Source organism: Archocentrus centrarchus, chromosome 19 (assembly GCF_007364275.1).
Source record: "Archocentrus centrarchus isolate MPI-CPG fArcCen1 chromosome 19, fArcCen1, whole genome shotgun sequence".
In the NCBI taxonomy this organism is placed as follows: Eukaryota; Metazoa; Chordata; class Actinopteri; order Cichliformes; family Cichlidae; genus Archocentrus; species Archocentrus centrarchus.
In genome coordinates this window covers 4,416,684-4,438,968 of record NC_044364.1, presented here as the reverse complement: position 1 = coordinate 4,438,968, position 22,285 = coordinate 4,416,684, and the positions used below count along the sequence as shown (strand labels likewise).

At 43.4% G+C, this 22,285-nt stretch overlaps 1 protein-coding gene across 1 annotated transcript; it reads left to right on the top strand.

Moving 5' to 3' along the window:
- The first annotated feature begins 14,164 nt into the window (after positions 1-14,164).
- Positions 14,165-17,724, top strand: LOC115798127 (transcription factor Sox-9-A-like). Its single transcript, XM_030754850.1, has 3 exons — positions 14,165-14,962; positions 15,190-15,440; positions 15,625-17,724. The coding sequence occupies exons 1-3, from the start codon at positions 14,526-14,528 to the stop codon at positions 16,425-16,427; spliced, it is 1,491 nt and encodes a 496-aa protein (XP_030610710.1). The 5' UTR covers positions 14,165-14,525; the 3' UTR covers positions 16,428-17,724.
- Positions 17,725-22,285: the final 4,561 nt, after the last annotated feature.

The window sequence follows — 22,285 nt, the reverse complement described above, 5'->3', positions numbered from 1 at the left end:
AAAAGGATTCCCCAGCCACCCACACAAACACACACAAACGCGCACACACACAAGAACATTTAACCAGAGCAATTAGGGTCTGGGCATTCCCGGCATCCACATTAACACTGGCCCCAAAACAAACTTCACCCTGACAGTTACGAGCTCAGGAAAAAAAAAAAAAAAAGGGATGACCGAAGAGGAGACAGGAAAACGGCAACAGCGAGAGGGAAGTTTATTTCTTTTAATTGAAACCAGATTTCCATATCTCCAGCTCACAGCTCACTCGCAGCTGGGTCCACCTCTGAGGCAGAGCCGGCACGGCGCAGGATACTGGGGAAATGAAACCCACAGTATTAGTCTCCCCGACACTGCATATTAATTAGCATTTAATAAAAGGAAAATAAATTTCTCTCCACTCCAAATATTATGAGTGTGACGCTACCTTTGTTTTCATTTTACTGTAGGTTTTTCCTCCGAAAATCTAAAATAAACAGCCCTGCTGAAAGAAGGCGGGAAGCATGGAGCGGAGGAGGGATGGAGACTTATGACCGGGGGATTTAGTGTATGTACATATGTGTTAAAAAGGGAAAATCTGAAATTAAATAAACAGAGGCTGATGAGGAGAGGACCTTTGACACACCTTGCCTTGCCTTCAGGTTCAGGTTATAAACTGTTATGACTCCAGATTTTTGTTTCAGGGCACAAAATTTCCATGTTAATGTGGTGGCTACTTTCCAAACGGGTCATTATGATATTAAAACAAACCAGGAAACGACGCCTGAAAATGATGGTATTGTTTTTTTTATAGCATATAAAGAAGAAAAATGTCTTAAGTTTGGTACTTTGAACTGTGAGTCTGTTTCTAGCAGCAGGGAACAGAGACCTCTTTAATACAGAAATCTGTGTGTGTGTGTGTGTGTGTGTTCTTCACCTCGCTTGACAAGTGTTCAACCAATCCACTTCAAAGTGACCTGCTAGACTCCACACAACAGCAAAATCTCTTCTACTACAGAGTACTGCAGTATCAGCAAATACCCACAGCTTCTCCTCTCTACGTGCTACGATTCAAAGACATGATCTAAGATACAAAGAGGGACGTGCAGGCGCTCCTCTGATGCACAGGTTTTGGAGTTTAGCGAGCAGCCTGACCGGTTCTACTCAACCAAAGCACAAAACGAGGCCAAAGTCTCTGGATTTAAAACAGAGCTCAGACTCCAGGAGAAGGAGAGAGGGGCCGACAGAGCGCCTCGAGCTGGCAGAAGTGCTGGAGCCTCTTCAGAGAGCCACATTATGTCAGTGATGTTGAACCGGTGGCAGCAAGAGGTGAAAGAGACAATGAAATCCAGAAACTCTAGCAGGAGGATAGCAGCTACTCTCTGACACCTGTCACATGATCATATAACACTACAGCGTTAAAGTCTTGGATGATGATGCTTTTGATGATGATGATGATGCTGCTGCTTAGCAACAGGGGTGGCAGGCTTCACCCACTGATTATCAAGCTCCGGGGAACGTCGGGGTTCAGATGTTGAAGTATGTACAGCTGAGCTTTGTTTTTTGATGGAGGTTGTGCCTCCAAACAAAGTTTCTGGAGTGTCAATGTAAAAAATAGGAACAGTTACACAGTATGGAAACCTATAGTTACCACAGTCCCCAGATATTAATCAGCCAAGTGTGACGAATAGATCGGAAGAATGGCTGTTGAGATAGGAAAAAAACACCAACACACGCATACAGAGATTAATTAATCTAGAGGACAAAAAAATGAGATTTTAGGTGTTTTATTTTTTAGTGTTTGACTGCAGGGGAACGGCTGGCAGCTGAACTCTGCAGTCTCACTGGTAGCATTCACAAATGTTCATGGAATCACTGGAAAAAGGTTAAAATTTTCCCAGTGGACTGTCCCCGGATAAAGCAGCTCCTCTCTTTACTTCATGTCACCTCTGCCACTCGTCCACTGCGCCAGAATGCAAAGTGCACGAGCAGGTTTAAAATGAAAGCATAAATACTGTGCAGACACACTTCTGTTACAACGGCATTCATGAGCATGAGCACATCCAGCACATACTCACTCAGACACACTGCAGCTCTTTTACCTGCAGACTCTCGCTCTTGCCCCAAGCCTGATCTCAAGTTACCTGTTTTCCTTCGTGTGAGTGTAAAGTGTATTCATATGCTCCTGAGAGGGCCGAGATTGGAAAGAGACTGTTTTCCCAGTGATAAAAATCACTTGGCACCTAGTGAGGAGCCGGCATCGAGGCGCAGGACAGCACAGAGCAGAAGAAAAGGCACATCGCAGAGCAGAGCAGCGCAGGACGAGCCACACGTGGGTCTGTCAGGGCTCTGCTGCCTAACCGAAGGGATGCTGGGTTCCATACAATGTAATCTAAAGGAACAGAGCAAACACAGTTAGATTAGTACAGTAGAAGTCCAGGCCTGTCTTCATGCAATCCTGCATCAGTACTGCAGAGAACTCAGCCTGACTGAAAATGATTACATGGGCAATATAAAAATAGCATGTTAAAACACAGTTGGGCCTGCGTTTTGTTAAACTTGCACTTCTGAGTGCTGCTTAGGTGGAAAAAAAAATGTTTATTGAATGTTAAGAATAAGATTTATCAAGTGATTCTACACCAAAGTGTGGGGGTGTATCAAGTGAACGCATGACTAATCACGTGCACGTAGGACAGGAACAGCTAGTGACAAGGATTTGCCCCATAGCTGGCAGGTTATTAAAATATCTATAAATATCCTAAAACTCTCAATATTGCAGCTATGTTCTTTTTTACATTAAATAGCTCAAAATGTTACCTATGTAACTACTAACAATCATTAATGAATTGTACATAAATGAATCCCTCTGGGGACTTGCGTTTGGTAGTTGTGATATTTCAGGAAACCAGTAGCTAAACCTTGACCTTAGTTCTGAGGTCTTTTTCTCTTCTTCGGGGCGCGTTTCTGTGTGTGTCCCACAAAGAGCATTTGTGCAGCAGAACCCTGCATGGGTCTATGTTGTCTTATGGGAAGTTGTCTAAGCTTCCCATAAGCCCATATTACCCAGACAGACGTCAAAAGGTTTTAGCTCGTGTTTTTCCTGTGCATTAACACTATGTACAGAACCAAGTGAATTCATTAAAAAGCGCTCACTCCAAGCAAACATCAGCATTTGCCAAAATAAAGGTCTTTGATATGAAACAGTGCTGATATATGTTTGGCCAGGCTCTTGGGAATACCTCTGTGTAGGTAACTGAGCAGCAGCACCACCGTTACTGGAATAGAGGTTCCTCTTCGCTCAGTCAGCCGATACGGGCCGCTTTTCTCCACTGTTTGCAGAAGCTTAGGCCTCGACTTCTCGATTAGACTCTAAAACTTGAATTGCATGACAAATATAACCCACAATGCCAAGTGCAGGCTAAAAGTGAGGGATTAGCTGCAATAAGCCAACACTCTCGCCCTCTCCACACACAGACTCAATGTGTAATGTGTCCTAATGGCAGAGGTAAAGTGAATACTTAAGCTCAACACACATGGGTCTCCATATCTTCACTCAGAGCCACCTACATCGCTGCTTGACCTGCCAAACCACAAGGCTGAAAGAGCCTATGAGATAGACAGAGTGTGTACTGTATGTATGGCCCTCTGCTGTTCCACCGCTCACTCACCACAGTGGGTTGGTACTCAAGGAGGGGGTCCCAATGACAGGGAGCCCAGTGTTACCTTTAGCCTTGGACCATTCGCCATGAAGGATTTAGGCGTTATTCTATCACGGTTTAATACAAACCGTTTTTTTCGGCTTCTTTGTCGCTCCCTCACTGTGGATCTGTTTCATTCTTCGTGAAACCGATACCTCTGTCTTCCCCTCTTCCCCCTGAGTGGCAATATTTGAATCCTCAGATGGCCCTGCAGTATCAGTTCCTTCCTGAAACAAGCTGACACTTTTGCCTCCCTGTCTCATACCCTACCTGATGAGAAAGACGTCAGCGGACATTCCTGCATTCCAGATGCTGCTTTAATAACAACCCCAGAGACAGATTTCGCTGTGTTGCTGTCTCCGTTTCACTCTCTCTTCTTCTCAGTCTGTTTTGTGTCAGTCACATTCAAACATCCGCAAATTTCTCCAGCGCTAGAAAGCCGTAAAACGCAGCATGGCAGCCTTGCACACTGGCATCACAAGCAAGGCTAATCTGGTCTAACGATTGCGCAGTGTTTACTTGGCATGCTCTTCTTCAGTGGTCACGTCCGCCCACCCTCGTCACCCTTGAGTCAACATCCCCATTACTTCCAACCGTTGTCCGGTCTCCATCCAACGTCCAGGCCAAGTTCCTCCCGTGGCTCCCCAGAGGCGGCTCACTGGTCTCGGGTACTGCTGAGCCACGAGGCTAGGGTCAGCAGAGGTAAGGAGGAAGTAACTGGAGATTTTTAATTATGAGCCTCAGTGGTGCGATGAGCAGCTCAGCTCATGGCTCCAAGTTCAAGAGAAGTGAACAAACCAGGGTTTAGTATGGTTCCTGAGTTTTACAGAGCAGGCATTAAAGCAATATTTGGCAAAGGTTTCGCATTAAAAACACAACCACAGTTTCAGCCTGAATCTTTTTTGCCACAAATTGAGGCGGCTTAAGAAAAGAGTGTGCCATCCTCTGTAATTAAGACCCTGTGGATTCACCCTATTTGTCTAAATTACGGACATGGTCACTGGCTCAAAATCTAATTGGCACTCAGGAAATGTTGAATCAAAGCTAAACTGTGCAGAACTGTCCCTTGTCGTGGATACAGGAGATCTTTAATTATCTCCACTTTGTTTTTTTGTAACAGTTTATATTTTCTACTGCTCAGCTACAAATCTGTTATTTGATTGTAGTCATAACGCTGACTCGCTTTTGTGGTCCACAAATTTAAAGATGACATTGAGTAAGATTTTGAGGTGAATCAAGACACACACACACACACAGCAGCACACAAAGACCTCACAGCACAGAAATCCACTTATAACTATGTGTTCATTCAGATAAGATTTTTTTTAAAAAAGCTGAAATATGTAATTTTATTAGTCACTTTTTTAGTCAAGTTAAAGCAGGATTACCAACTGGCTAAAGTGTTAGCAAAAAAAGCTAATGTGCTCTAAAATGGTCACTGACTAGCTCGTGTGTTGTGTTTCATTTATTACAAGAATCTACAGCTAAATTAATTATGGAGTAGTGACTCTTAGCAACATTCAAAACAACTGGAAATCATATTTGTCCGTATTAATTTGGTTTTTTTTAGCGTTCGAATCCTCTGTGCTTGCTAACAGAAAGCAGGTCAGGCACAGTGACTTACAGTATTTCTACATCTCTCTTTAATTCAGAAGTCCACTGATAAACAAGCGACCTCTCAGTACGCCGTCCCCTCCTCCCCACGTTGTGCTCTGTGAGGACACACTGAGACATTTTGATGGCAGGAAATCAGACTTAGAAATTTCCTTTCGCCACATGCAATGGTAGCACAGCGGGGGCTTCAGCAGCGGACAAAGACGGGGTATAACCTTCATGTTCACCGCAAACTGCTAGGAGTAAATCTCGCTGAGTTATCACTGGGGCTATAAACACACTGGACTGGGCTGAGGGGTTGGAGAGTTTTGAAGTAGACATTTTGAGCAGTAATCACAACTATCAATTTCATTTTCTTGTAAACACATTTTGAAATAATTGTTTTTGTAACATAAACCATTTTGTGGGGCGCTGCTACTTCCTAAAGCTAAGTAAGAGAACAGTAATCAAACTGGCAGCATTTCAGTTGCAAAAACTATGGGATCCTGATGTTTTAAGTGCATATATGGTTTTGCTCCTGGCTTTAATGTGGGGGGGTCACACACTGGTTGCAGTTTTGCAAAGTGACGGTCGAGTCATTTACCGCACAGAACCTGCCAGACCTCACGTGCAGGTTGAGAAATTCAAACCTCACGAGCCAACTGTTAGTAGAAGTAACAAGTGATTCCCAACAATGGATCTGCAGACTTCCATCTGAATCTTATTTAGACCGAGGTTGCGAGTCATGGACACAATCATGCAGAGCTTTGTGAGATAAACTCTCCTCAGAGAAGCTTAGAGTGGATTTAAATGATCAGTATGCTAGAGGAAGACTCCGACAACGAAAAGCTCATGAGGTGATGAGTCCAGATGTTGCAAATCAGGCCCAAACATGGTACCACAGCTGGCTCGTTTTACATCAACAGCGCACACACACACAAAACAATGGGCTTGTACCACTCTAGCATCTATGCACACTCACACAAGTACACTAAAGTACAAGTACTTAATCACACATACACAAGCGCACACACACACACACAAATGACGCAATGGCAGTCACATTGTTTCAGTCTGTGGTCAACAGCACACCACATGTTTATTGGTTTCAATTTGAAAAAATAAATTGTTAAAAGAGCCTCAATGAAAATTAGTGATACGAACTTTTGTCCCAAAGGCAAATATTAGGATCGTGTAACTGGAAGTAAAAGAACTCCACATGTATTTGTTATCGTCTGCTTGCCAGCTGGCTTGAAATTGAACTTAAATGAACATATTGCACATTTTAGTATTACTTAAGTATTAATGAGTTTATGTTTGGTGCCTCGGCAGCAGGGCCAGACCCGAGGGGGGCGTCCAGGACGGCCAAAAAGAAGAATTATTTTTCACTGCTGACGACCAACTTATCACATTAACAGAATAAGATGAACTCTTCCTGCGAGCACAGAGCGAGATAAGCAGTTATTGTTTCCTTGAATAACAAATGGAACTTATGAAAGTGGAACGCAAACAACTGTTTCAAGCTTCCATAGCTACTAACCTTCCGTTACTGCAAGTCCAATAGAGACATTTGTAAAAAGGGACAGTTTGCAGTGAGGAACAATAACATGTAACGTATGTCAGAGAACAAACTTGGATTCTTTGTAACAATGTTAACCACAAAATGGAATTTCTGCAAATAATAAAACTGCAAAAAGCACTTGACTGCAACACCTGGGGCTCAGGAAGCTCGATTCCATAACACTCTATGCTTCATTTCTACACTCGATATTAAAAAATAATATAAAAAAGTCACATTAATATATAATCAGGACGGGAACATAAGCAACGGGACTGATGCTTCTTTTCCTGAAGAGCAAAGTTAGCTATAACTATTTATTTAATGTAACCTTTATGTCTTCCTTCCTCTTTAAGTGATCTTTCCACTCTGTTTATACACCACTCTGCATCTTCTAATCTGGATGACTGTGGTTAGAGCGGGATGGAGGATTGCTTCTGAAGCGTGCCAGCCAAAGCACCGAGATATCATCACCGTTTCATTAAATGCAGCTCTCAGTGCTGCTGAGCGGGGCGCCTGTGCAGGAAGACTTTCTGCAGCAGCAGGAACCAGAGGAGCGACAGAAGTGACGGGCCTCCGTTCACATATACAGACGCTGATCCTTTTTCAAGGAAATACGGGTTTTGGTATTGAGTGATTTATTTTTTAAGCAAGTTAACAGATGTTCTTTGAGGAATTTGCAACATGTGGCTGCATTAAAACATATTATAGACAAAGCAAATTAAGTAAATATCACGCATCCATTCACACAGGGACCAATGGCTGCCATGAAGAGTACCTACCCCACCCCTGAGGGTGGGCTAAAAGGCAAACACAGGAGATTACACCTGGATCGCACTACCGACTAAACACCTGAGAGCTAAAACATCGTTCCTTCTAGAGCAGCTTTTCTCACATTATGTGGCTCCATTTCAAGAAATTAACTGTTGTTCTGAGGTCACTTTGAAGTGGCTTCCCCACTCGACACCCCACACCACTGTAAGTGTGTATATTTTGTTAGCCTGCTGTGCAGGGGAGGGATAGTGGATCTACTGGACAGCAGATGTTGAATTTGGAGCTGCCAGGCAGATAAAGCAGAAGACCGCAGAGAAGATTCATGGATGTAGTGAAGGAGGGCATGCAGAGGGTTGGTGTGACAGGAGGGTGGGAGCAAGGTGAGATGCAGGCAGATGATCTGCTGCTGCAGCCGAAAGAGGAAGAAGGCGGCAGTGAATCAGAATCATTTTTACAGCTGCAAATTCACAGACATGCATCCACAGGTGGTAAATTTAATGGAAAATCTATAAGTTTTGAATGCATGGTTTAAGCACACATTAGTGTGTGTGTTCTGTTTACATTGTCTCCTTCCTGTTGTGGTTACGCAATGAAGCCTTTTTTTTTTTTTTTTCAAGATTCTTAAAGGTAGCAGGTGGCACAGATGACGGTCAGTGTTTACTTCATATCCATAAAGCAACAAGGTTAGGCTTGCTTTGGTTTGTTGTTGTTTTCTGATGCTAGTGTAAAAAAAAAACACACACACACACACACACACACACACACACACACTTTGGAAGTCTCAGTGATCCATGCAAGCTAAATATACTTTTGCAGCTTTCTGCTGTCTTAAAACTTCAGTAATATATCAGTTTATTCTCTCTGCCAGCATTTCTGCCACACTCTGGTTAGTAAGCAGTGCTCAAAGCTGACCTGTTAAAATTTTTAATTTGCTTTTGCCTGACACCAGATGACCCTCATTAGCGCATCAATTCATTACACGCTGCACAACTGTACAGACAGAGAGGGACCCAGAAAGGAAATGGAGCGTTGCTGGAGAAGAAGAAAAAAAACTGTTACAGTTACAAAAGAGAGAGAACCAAAAACACACTGAGGAATAATTTTAGACGTCTGCCCCCACCTTCACCGCCCCCACCCTGCCTCCTGCACAATTCAATAAGCTGTAAAAATGTGCTGCGTTATAGTTGGACATCCTCCGCTGCTCAGAGTAACGTTTCGCTGCGTCAGAGCTTTTCTCCCTGGATCTCACCCCCCCGAATCATGGGTGCTGCTCTCCATCCAGGGAAGGAAGGAGGGAGTTTTCCAGCGGCACGAGCCACCCGCTGACAACTGCCGTTCTTTTACCCACACACACACACACACACACACACACACACACACACACACACACACACACACACACACACACACACACACACACAAGTTCTCCTTTGGCTAAACCCAAACAACTGCTCAGCATTAAGGTGTGGATCTGTCATTAGTTAGCTTGGCCTGGCTGGGTGAGACCATTGTTATTGTTAAAGCGAGGGCTGTTTGCACAAGCCATATCTTCGGAGGGAAATGGTACTCCTCTGCGGCTTTTTCGACTCGGCCCGAGTGGATTGGGTTTCCATTCGCTTTTCCAGCCTCTCGTACAGCGTGGTATGAGCAGCTAATGCACATATTTTAATCAGCAACAACTCAGGTTGCTGGGAAATGTGTCCAGAGGCATGAAGCGACCGGGTGTGTTTTCTGCTGGATTTAGTCTGGAGGAGAGTGTCGACTCACTAACTTTGGTCAGGAGTACCTTGGACTATGCTCAGCCCAGATGATGCCAGTATGAAAGCAAAGAGGGAAAAAAAAGTATAGAATTATAAAAACTTGAGTCTGTGAGCTTGCGGGTGGGCATAGACTGGCAGCTGGGCTTTGGGTCGGTGATGGATGGCAGATAGTGCTTTCCTGGGTCTTTCCTCACTGTTATTTAAACAGACTGAAGAGGAGAGTGACGGTCAACAAACACCTGGTGCCTAGACGATCAGATCAGAGTGGAAGAGACGCGCACAGGCTCGAGGCAGCTATTAATCACTCCAAACGCTTCCAAGAACTCGCACCTCTCAGTCGGCCGCAGGCTCCGCGAGACGCTCCCCTCACACTCTCCCCGCTGCTTCAGTATCTGACGAGCTCTGATCGTTTCTTCGTTACACAACTGCTGCAACTACAAAGTTACATTTTTAAAAAGGAGGAAGAGATAAACTTACTGCACCTACCATACAATAAACTTAGTCATTCTAAGAATATTTATTTAAGCAGTAAAGGGTATTCTATTTACTTAATATTGCAGCAATATGACATTAGGGGAAATGAAAGTAACATAACAAATAAAAAGGATCAAAATTAATGCAAGTGCATGTATGTGGAAACTCAGTGAAAGTGGGAGCAGTGTGTATGTGCTGTGTTCTGCAACAGCATTACCAACTGGCACTTACTTAGTAGCTCAAAATGATTAACGGTCGTTTGGCTGCAGCTGCTAACTTACCCGCGTTACTCAGACTGTGAAAACTCGACATTTCGAAGCATTCTTTCAGGTCCAACTGCTGCAGGTTTACCCACTAAAGACATTTATTGTACATTCTCCCCAAAGTGCTCAGTACACATTCAAAGTAGTCATATGATAAGGTACACCAACAGAACGACATTTTCCATTAAACTCACTCTGCTTATTCCAGTTTTCAACTTCCATCATTTCCCAAACAGAACCAACCCATAGACTGTATAAAAAAGATGGACATTGCTTGTGGGTCTGAAAAGTAGCCAGTTTTTTTTATTTCATTTATGACCTTTATGCTCGCAACTGCTAGTTTCATATCTTCTGTGATCCAGCATCCTGTTCATTTTGTAAATTATGCTATTAAGAGTAAAACAGGTGATTCTAGAACACTGACAAGTATGAGCGCACCACGTAATAATAGCCTTCCCCCAAAATAATTAAACCGGCAGCAAATGCTGCTCCTTTAAACCTGAATTCATATCTGAAACCTGGATGCTCAGGAAAGTAAAGCAGGCAGGACTTTAGCAGCTGACGCCCACTGTTTGCTCAGAGTTTTTACGCTGTAGCTCCAAGTCAAGATGAGAAGTTTCCCAAGGCCTCACCCTGCCCTCTGCGCACACACACACACACACACACATACACACACACACATACACACATACACATACACATACACAGACATCCCAAAGATTTTAGGAAGACTGAGGTGAAGATATATTTAGGAAAAAAAGAGGAAGAGTCTAACTTGTCCGTGTGACGTTCGGAGGAGGAGCGTATCCAGGAGTGCTGAGCCATGTGTCTGTGTTAATTTGTTTTTTTCTGTTGTTTTATATTTTTGACAAGCTGTCACATGGGAGTCGAGGTTATATGTGCTGCCACCGCGTGCATGTGTGCACATGTTTTGGATCTGTGCAGATCTGCCAGATGACAGCTTGGCCGCTGCTCCAAAGCCGATATGCAGGGACGGGTTTACCGAGTTTTCTGTTTAATGCTTGTACATATTTGTCCTTTTAACAACGGTCTCCTGTTATGGACTGGGTTACACGTGCTTTTCATAAATCCAGCAGTTTTAGTAGTTAAAGGGGACCTTACATATATATATATATATATATTTCAAGCTCAATATTTTTGTTCTTGAATTGTGAATTGTGAAAAACCAGTCTGAAACTTAAAATTTAGAGCAGAAGAAAAGATTTAAGGCCTTCCGTCTTTGCTTTCATGCATGTAGAGATTTTTTCAGACATAACTAGGTGTAAAGATGGACACGGGGTCATTACAGAGTTCAGTAAATCCAGTTTAGATGGGTTTTATATGCTTTAGGTCACACAGTTGCAAGAATTGCCAGCAAGCAATGTGGCTTTTTTCACCTGCTTTACACACTGTATGGTTAATGCTCTGCTGTTTTATTAAAGACACCACATTCGGATCCATATTTTAGTTCAGAAAACAGTTGAAATTGACCAAAAATGCAGTTTTTTGACCACCAAAAAAACCCCAAAGCAACTGAAGAACAAGAAGAAGAAGGAGGCCTTTCCTGGCCAGCCTGCTTGTATAGAAATGGGAAGATGTGAGATCTGATTACTGTTGGCTGTTAAAGTCGGTGACTGGGAATGCTAACCAATCAAACAGCAGTGTAGGTCGAGCATGTTTCTGGGGTAATGAGATTCAGTTGGGGAAGTCTTAAAGACTTTTAAAGACCTTTTTAATACCACTGTGTGCACTCATCACACTTGCATTGTTCCTCAGAAACCGCTCGGCTCCAGGCTCAGTCTTCCTTTTCCTTCTTCCATGTGCACTTCCCAGCTCACCATCTTCCCCCTTCTGTTTTTAGCTCCTCTCCTTCTCCACTTGGCATATTTACTTGGTCAACAGCATCAACCCGTTTTCCACCCCTGTGCATGTGTGCATGCACCCCTGCTCCGTGAGTCAATGCGTTCACGCCTCTGTTGCTCTACAAGCAAACACGGTTGCATTTGGTGGCCTCGTGCAACGGCACGCAGCGTGCACGCGACCTCGCCGGCGTCCCACGAGCCATTAACGCAGAGCCAAACTGCTCCCTTCTATTTGTGTTCAAACTGAGTATCTTAAATAAGCATGGCTCGTGTAAATAAACTCAGAGAGGAACGAAGGAGCCGGCGATGTTAGGCTTTAGTGTTTTGGAACCACAGGCCTAATTGGTGAGGCAGAGAGAGAATTACTGAGTGATTCAGAGTATGAGCAGCCGAACTAAAAGCAAACAGGCGGCATTACGGCATCCAGAATATTCTCCCCTTTTAAAGCATGCAGAAATGGGGAGAAAGGGAAAGCAATGAGATTTGTATCTGCTTAAAACAAACACACAAAAGTTGTGGGTGTCTGTACGTACAGCTCACTGAGCAACAAGAGCAGGCAGCAGAGTGAAATTAGCTCTACCAGACATCTGTGAGCTATTAAAAGCGACTTCAGGTAGCACATGTTGTCCACATTAACCTGAACTGAGATTTACATTTCCACATCTCCACAAAGCATAATAAACAATCAAAGGAGGCATGTGCAGGTAGGTTACCATCGGTGACCACTGCAGAGCACGTTACGGTGCTCTGATTGGAGAGTCGGACTGTGTTTGGCCTCAGAGAGGGGACAAAAGGGGTGTGTGTGTGTGTGTGGGTATCATTTAAAACTGAAAATGATGCACATTAATATAGCTGTCACAAGTGGAAACTAACCAAGAACATTTACTCAGCTACTGCACTTAGAACACATGGTTTCTACTCTGGGTTTATAATATTCTGCAGTTTTCTACCTGAACTGATAAAGTTACAAATTAGATTCATATCTCAGTATAAAGTCTTCTTACAGATTTAACTATCAGAGGGTAAAGCAGTTGAATTAAGTTCTTCCTTGGCCCAATACAACATTAAAACCTCTCTGAAACATATGAAGCATCACTTACAAAACATTTTGAATGCTTGTCTTACTCCTAAAGAGCTGCTGTCACATTGCTGCCTTGCTACAGTTAATTAGGTAAAATTTCTCTTATATGAATGTACTGCAGCTATTAAAAAAAAAAAAACTAAAAACAACTAAAGATTTTAAGAGTTTCCACTTAAAATGAGATGAACATAAGTTTAAAGAAAAGAAAACATATCAAACAAAGCCTGCTATTGGAAGACACATTAAAAGTAAAGTTTCAAATATGTGTTTAATTCCAAACAGAATATAGAGTTTATAATACTGTGTAACAGAACTCTTAAATGGTCCCTATTTTATGAAGAACATTTGGAGGAAAAACAGGTAAGGCCCGAGCTGAAGTTGAATAGTCAGCAAATTGAACAAAATCCGCAATTCACTGGATTATTGCTCTGTTGTTGGAAATGAGAAGAGCGACACAAATCAAAAGCTGATGTTTGACAGCAACTGTTGCTCTGGAGCAGGCTTCTCTCCTCCTCCTCCTCCTCCTCCTCCTGGCAAGCGCAGGGAGGCAAGTTCACTGCTTTTCTAGACTGCTGTCTCCCCCTATTGTTCAGATGGTGTAACTGTAGGTAAGCGTCCAAGTTTGATGGAAGAAAAAGGGAAAATGTGTTAAAGTAGGACTAGAAAGTAATTGCAGCACTTTGGGATGCCGAGCTGCGTGAGTAACACAGTTTTACTGGTAATTTTTCTGCTGATCTTTTGCCTCTCACGTCTGTTTGCAAAATAAGTTGTTTTTTTTTTTACTATAAAATGTCACTTTGAGTAGGTCATAATATCAAGATAAATATTCAGTGTGCCTGAATAAATGTCTAAGCTGACTCTTTCCCCATACAGCCTTAAAATATCTATAAGAAAATAAGCTAAATTAAACACAGCATATAGAGGCTGGAGAGCAATGTGTGTGCGCGCGTGTGTGTCAAGGAAATGTGTGTGTTGCCCGTGCTGGTTAGAGAAGGAAAAAATGGGATCGAATTCCTTCACTTTAGCGTCACATACTTGCCAGCCAATCAGATTAGGGCTTTCCTCAGAACGCACAAGGGCTATAAATCCCGCATGCAAAACGTTTTCAGTTCAAAGCACTCAAGCTTCTGGGGATTGTACTCGGAGACGAGAAGGAACCTCTTTATCGTTTCATTCTGCAGAGCTGAACACAGAGTCTTACCTGCTGGCGTGTTTTTGTTTGTTTTTTATTTTTATTTTTGTCCTTGCAAGCGCGGATCCGTTTGCAGAAAACAAACGTCCCGGGAGTTCATGCGTAAAAACGCTCGCTCTCCAAATCGGCTTTACGCACGGTACACAGGAGAGAATTGCCCAATTTTTTTGTGAAAGGTTTTGCTCAAACGCATCCTGGCAAGGTAAAGTCAATTTAGAGGCTTTTTCCCTCTCGCGAAAAAGCAGAATTAATTCCCTGATTTCACGCGTAATTTGGCACCAAACAGTTTTTCGTATGAATCTCCTCGACCCCTTCCTGAAGATGACGGAGGAACAAGACAAGTGTCTCTCTGACGCCCCGAGCCCGAGCATGTCCGAGGACTCTGCGGGCTCCCCGTGCCCGTCCGGCTCGGGGTCTGACACCGAGAACACCCGGCCGTCAGAGAACGGGCTGCTCAGGGGGGACGCATCCCTGGGCGACTTCAAGAAGGACGAGGACGATAAGTTTCCTGCTTGCATACGCGAGGCCGTGTCCCAGGTGCTCAAGGGTTACGACTGGACCCTCGTGCCTATGCCGGTGCGCGTTAACGGATCTACCAAGAACAAGCCTCACGTTAAGAGACCAATGAACGCCTTCATGGTGTGGGCTCAGGCAGCTCGCAGGAAGCTGGCGGATCAGTACCCGCACCTTCATAACGCGGAGCTCAGCAAAACGCTCGGGAAACTCTGGAGGTAAGTAATGGATGCGCTGTTGTTTTTTGAAGTAAATAATTTTACTTAACGATTTAGGATACATTGTGTGATTTAGTTTATATATCCATCCATCCATTCTCTTCCGCTTATCCTGTACAGGGTTAAAGATGCAGCATGTTCATCTTTTTTTTTCACAGTTAGCTCCTTTTTGTTTATAGATCACTGCAGCAATTCACAGTTTCAATAATTGGTCATTTTACTCACAGACTTCTCAATGAAGGAGAGAAGCGACCGTTTGTGGAGGAGGCTGAGCGGCTCCGGGTGCAGCACAAGAAGGATCACCCGGACTACAAATACCAGCCCCGAAGGAGGAAGTCTGTAAAGAACGGGCAGAGCGAGGCGGAGGACGGCAGTGAGCAGACGCACATTTCCCCCAATGCCATCTTCAAAGCTCTCCAGCAGGCGGACTCACCGGCATCCAGCATGGGAGAGGTGCATTCTCCTGGTGAACACTCAGGTGAGAGGAGAAGAAAATGTTTTTTTTTTCAGTCTCCTTATGTTTTTTTTTTTTTTTTTGATCATTTAAAATCATATAAGATAAATTCTTCATTTCAGGCCTATTGGTCTGCTTAAAAAGTACAAAACCTAACTGTAATTTGATATTTAAAGCAAAATTTAATCTTTTATTTTGTAACCTCCAGGCTCCCAGGGTCCCCCTACCCCTCCCACCACCCCAAAGACTGATGTCAGCTCAGGCAAGATTGACCTAAAGCGTGAAGTGGGCCTGCGCTCTCTGCCTGATGGCCCCAGCGGGCGCCAGCTCAACATCGACTTCCGCGACGTGGACATCGGTGAGCTGAGCAGCGACGTCATCTCACACATCGAGACCTTTGATGTCAACGAGTTTGACCAGTACCTCCCTCCCAATGGTCACCCGGGCTCTGCTAACAGCACACCAGTCAGTTACACCGGCAGCTACAGCATCAGCAGCGGCACCCCGGTCAGCCCCCAGGCGGGAGGTGCCTGGATGGCTAAGAGCCAGAACCAGCAGGGACAGCAGCAGCAGCAGCAGCACACCCTGACCACCCTGGGGAGCAGCGGTGCTTCAGATGGTGCTCAGACCCAGCACAGGACCCAGATCAAGACAGAGCAGCTGAGCCCGAGCCACTACAGCGAGCAGCAGGGCTCCCCGCAGCACGTCGCCTACAGCCCCTTCAACCTGCAGCACTACAGCCCCTCCTCCTCCTACCCGGCCATCTCCAGGGCACAACAGCAGTACGACTACCCTGACCACCAGGGGGGAGGCACCACTGCGTCCTACTACAGCCACGCGGGGGCAGGGCAGAGCTCGGGGCTGTACTCAACTTTCAGCTACATGAGCAGCCCCACCCAGAGGCCCATGTACACGCCCATAGCCGACAACACAGGGGTGCCCTCCATCCCGCAGAGCACCCCGCAGCACTGGGAGACGGCTCCGGTTTACACCCAGCTCACCAGACCCTGAGACACTCACATCCAACACTTTACTCTGGAGGAGGGTTTTTCCCCTCAATCAGACACTTGAATTCATAAAAAGAGGAGAGCTGGACTTGTGATTGGCTCACGTAGTGCCTTGCTATTATAGAAACTATATATTATATTTTTAGAGAGATGGAAGACTTAAGAAAATCCTCTGTGAGGACTTACTGATTGTCAATATTTCTGTAGGTACTGTGTATGTTTCCTTTTTTTTTTCATATGCTGGCAGTTTGTAACCCCTGGGGACATGGGGGTGGGGCGGGCGGAGGGTTAGGATAATTATTTGTACCTGTAGATATAAAATGAAAAAAAAAAAAAAGCTTTATATTTTTAACCAGTTCAGCAACTAACCACTCGCGGTAGTGCAGATTCTGGTTCTCTGTCGGGTTTTTGTTACTTATTGTTGTTGCTTACTCTTTTCACGTGCCATTCAGCAATTACGGTTTTTGTATTTATGCTGTCGAAGTCATGTGTCGCGATAATCGGAAAACTTATCAGGCAATAAAAGAGAAAGAGAGAGACTCTGTTCTGCAGCGCTGTGCTGTCTCGATGGCGGGGAGACTGCAGCCCCTTCCACCATCCGTGCCTTGGATTTTACTTTTCCCCAACTTTTTGTTTGTGCGCAGCTGAGATTACGCTTACCGTCCAACAGCGTGTGTTTGACAGCTACAGGAAGTCACCTTTGACCCCTTGCAGTCTCCCCTCTCCCACAGGCTGGTTTCCAGTATGCACCCCTCAAGCTTCGCCCAGGTCAAATCCAGTTTTATTTATTTATTAACTTTATTTCAAAGTAATTATTTTACATACTATTCTTATTACTAATGAATTGTCCTCTTTGCAATGTAGACAGCATATAACCCCCCATTTTTTCTTTTTCTTTTTCCAACCCAGGAGGTACTTAGACAGAATGGTACATGCTGTAGTCGTCGTTTTCTGGTTTATTTATCTTATCTAAATGTCTATTTTAAGTATGTGTTTGCCTTTGTTTCGTAGGGTTGGGGGAATATCTAACAAAATGCGTACTGATTATTTGTTATTTGTGAATTTTCTTTGTGTTGGGCTTCAGAATATGGCTGAAAGAACTGGAAAACAGCATCTCTTACAGTTTTTATCTTTTGATCGGAGGGACCTCACATCCTTTCTGCTCTGCAGGCTCCATTTCCTTTTCTCTCAGCGTCAAAGAACTGATGATTCCAGTAATCTTTTACCCCCTCCTGCAATCTCACCATGTATTTGTACTGTCTTTAAAGACACTTTTGTATATGTATTTGCAATAAAAAAGAAAAGGCTATTAAAAAAAAGAAAAAGTCTGCCGTTCATGACTCAGCAGAAAACTGTAATATTACAGAGCAGAATAACATACGGCACTCGTGCCTTTAAAAATACTGTTACAGTGAAAGGGTTAAACAAAGAGTGCCAAGAAGCAGCACCAGTGTTTGTTTTCCCAGACGCCCTGCTTTCCTCCCTCTTCCTCTGCTTCTTTTATTTTCATCCTCCTCCTCCTGTCAGCTGGCGACAGCAGGGGGTTGTGAACCTTCTGGGGCACCTGGAGGTGGGCATTCGATGCAACGCAGTGTAAAATTAATCAAAGTTAGAAACTTTGATAAGCTCTCGGGGTGGAGTGGTGTGTGTGTGTGTGTGTGTGTGTGTGTGGTGGTGGTGGGGGTGTTTGAGTCATAAAAACAAGTCCTCACACCAAAACACGAGTCTTATTTCAAACGCTGCGTTCACAGCATTCGGCTCATTTCGTGTGCATCAGCTGCTGAAAATAAGCTGAAAACTGACAGTTTTTGTAGATTTAATCAAACAAAAGCTGAAAGCACTGGTTATTTTGAAACCACTGCAATTATAACATCGCAGACCAGTTGAGCAGCAATAATTTTAATAACTTGTTTTTTTGGTTATGAAGCAAAAATTTTGAAGCATCGAGATGAGTGTTTCTGTCGTTGCCATCTTCATCATTTTTTAACGACTCATCGCTGACACGAGCATGCAGCTTCATACCACAGACAATTCTCCAGTTTGAAACACTTTATGACCAGAAGTCAAAATAGACTCAAAGTCTTTTTGTAACCACAGCTGTTGCCATTCGGTGGTCTTCAGACAGAACGCAGGTTTAAGGCACTTCTGCTTAATTTTTCAGAAGCAGAAGCTACATCCATGTTTTATACTGTCTGTGGTCATAAAAATCCACCATACACTTGTTATAAAGGGAGAAATTATCCATAGAGGCCATTTCTTTGTCCCAGGCCATAAATATTTTTTTAAGGCGTTTCAGTGGATTGACTCACTTTCAAAACCAGCCTCAAGTGGCAGCTCCAGGAACTGCAGCTTTTGGCACTTCAGCATTGGATAAAGTTTTCACGTTTTCAGTCCCAGATGTTGTGGCTCAAATCATCCAAGTAAAATGGAAAATATCTGCAGCACCACACAAACAGTTACTGTCAGATTTTCAGAATTTTCCCACCAGCTTACCGAAGTGTCACACCTCTGCTTTTGGATAGGACCAAGCTAACCATTCCACCTACAACAAGCTAACTGACAGGCTACATAACAGTAGTATTGATCTTTCCCAAAATGCCTAACAATTCCTTTAAACGCTATAATAGTTTTTTTTTTCTTACACAAGGGAGCTGTTGTACACATTTCCATGCAGTCTGGGACACATTTGTATATTGAGCAATATAATATAATTACATTTACTTTACTGGAAAAGACATAATCTTATTGGATAAAAGCCAGTCAGTGAATAGTTGTTTAAGCTTTAATTCTAAAGACCCCAGGCCTTGTGTGATATATCACAGAGAGTGCTGTTAAGAATTGCGCAGCTAAAAGTCAGGCAATTCAATTTAACATTTAACTCCCATTGGAGAACTTTGGATTTATTCTTGGTGTTCCTTCAGGCAGAGCATCTGTAACTAAAATTATTACAAATAAAAAGCAAGAACAACAGCCATAAAACTCCAAGTACTTCTCTCAGTTGTTTGCTATTAGTCTCATGAAATGTTAAATATTAAACAAGCGGGCACAAGCTGCTGTAGCAGCAGATGCCTCCCCTCGGGTACTCAGCTGGCATCAAACAAAGGTCAAGAAAGGGAAACACTGAATGATGTCACGCTGTCGGGGGACCGAGCACCATGTTCCTGTGATGTGGATTATGTGTTAGGCGACGCTGTGTTCATGAACACTCCATTTATAGAGAGTTGAGGAGCCCAGCGGCCGAGCCAAGAATCACTCTGTACCGCACGACTGCTGACGGACCACTTTCACGACTTGATAATACATATAAACCGGTCAGCTTTAGCCAGTTTGGGCAGATCAGCAGAGACGGATGATTGCCCTTTCTTTAGAAAACAAAAAGAGGAAGAAAATGCCTCTGCTGTAACCAAACTGAGAAACAGTACACTCACGGAAAGAACAGGAAAAGTATCAAACTGTCACTGAGAGCAGCAACACGTGCCAGCAAAACAAGTAACAGAGTTCAGATGTCACGATCACATGACGTCTGTGTCTCCTGACTTGTCTAACCCACTTGGAACACTTTCCTTGATAGTGATACTGCATTTATTCATGACACAGTGTGCAAAATCTTCTGATATACTATTAACTGTATTGAAATTATTGAGGCTACTTCCAGTTGTTACAGTAAATCTTCTTTTAAACAATATCAATTTATGTGCAGCTCGTAACAATTGTAAATGATTTTAAGCATTGAGCGCTTCTTCTTCACTCACCTCTGTTTATAAACCACTTTGCATTTAATTATTAGTTATTATCATTATTGTCTTTTGTCCTGTCTCTCTCCCCTCAGCCCCCCCTCAGCAGATGCCTGCCCCTCCCTGAGCCTGGTTCTGCTGGAGGTTTCTTCCTGCTAAAAGGGAGTTTTTCCTTCCCGCTGTCACCAAGTGTTTGCTCTTTACCTTATAATATAAAGCGCCTTGAGGTGACTGTTGTTGTTGTTGTTGTGATTTGGCCCTATAAAAATAAAGCTGAATTACATTTAGACAGCATCCATCCATCACTGAACAGATGAACTGGAACTGGTTGAAGTGATTGACACTGCAGATTATATGTAAAACATGTGCAGTCGAGTGTCGCTTTTGTGATTAAAAGGATTGCAGCTATGTGGTTAACACAATTTGACTTCCTGCTAGTGCTATGAGATGGAGTTTGGAGGAGCAGGAGGCAGAATATTCCAGCTGAAGGTGAGTTTTAATGGTCCAAACGGGGGGGGGGCAAAGGACTCGAGTCACAGCAGACAGCACACGGGGAACACGGATGCTTTGAGGGAAATTAGGACTATACAGTCTTAAGCCACCCTTCATTTCCTTATGTTTTTTTGAGGAATATGGGAAATAGGTGCAGTGATTTACTTAAATGAGCAAACATTAATGGAAATACAGCATTTAAGGCTAAAACACCATTTCACCACTCTAAGATCTCTTGCCAATGACTTTCAGACCAATTCTTGTGTAATCTGTCAGATCTCAGCCTTTTCTCCCTGCTTCCCTTCCTTAAGGATGGATCTTAACAGCCGCCATGCCACACTGTAAACATAGATTTTGATTTGACAAAATATTGAGTTCATATTACTTAAAATTACCTAGAATGTGAACAGTACTTGTTAATACTGAGTAGACTGTACTTTTTGATGGTACTTTTTGAGTTCAAACAACTTAATATCATCAGGGTTTGCACCTGCTAAAAATCTAGTTTATACCAGTTTTGACAGACTGGAATAAGGAGCAGCAGCACCGTGGCGTGGTGGTTAGCAGCACTGCCTCACAGCTAGAATGACATAGAAGTTCTGGGTTCAATTCCACCTTGGCCCGGGCCTCTTACTGAAATAGTAGATATTTTGGCTTTTTGCTTGGTTTTTGTTCACCCTCTGGTTCTCTACTTGTACAGTTTTTTATTGTTCCATGGACAAATGTTATTTATAAATGTTAATGTACCAGTGTTTTATCATGTTTGTTTATTTACCAAATTTAAACAGACACAGTTCAACATTGTAAAAAATATTTTTGCTACTGGGCAGCAGGGTGGCGTGGTGGTTAGCTATTCTAGCTGTGAGGCAGCAATGCTATCTAATAAGTTGGGTTTGATTCCACCTTGGCCTGGGCCACTTGTTGTGTGGAGTTTGTTTGTGTGGGTTTCCTCCCACAATCCAAAGACATGCAGTTACTAGGGTTAGGTTAATTGGTCACTCTAAATTGCCCACAGGTGTGAATGGTTGTCTGTCTCACTCTGTGTTAGCCCTGCAACAGGCTGATGACCTGCACCCTGCATCTTACTGCCTTGTCAGCTGGGACAGGCTCCTGGCATTTCAATTTTTCACAAACTATAAAAGATAAGTTTGGTAATGGAGTAGTGCTTACTTAACAAGCTGAGGTAAATAAATGGGTGGTGATTGCTTAGACAAAGTATCTTCAGTTACTGAAACTCTGTTTTTAGTACATTCAACTTAGATCTTCCATTCCATTCCAAAAGGGTCTCAAGTACATTGAACATAGTCCACTGCACTTATTCAACTGTTTCATTACTTAAAAAATTTAAGGCAACAAGTTACCTTGGTTTTTTTTAAGTACATTCAACTTATCCGGGTTTACAGTGCACTGAGATCATTTCTGATGAGGCTTCAATGAACAGTAAACAGATCAGCCGATGGGCCAGATGCATCTCTCAGGTCCCTTGCTAGATTTTTTTCACATTTCTTAAGAACTTGACTTTCAAATGCTATTGATCTGCTGTAGATAGTGTTTTAGGTCATCCACTTGTCCAGTTTGCTCAGATTTTTTTAAGGACACACTGCACACCAAGCTGAGATATGCCAAATTGCTGCCT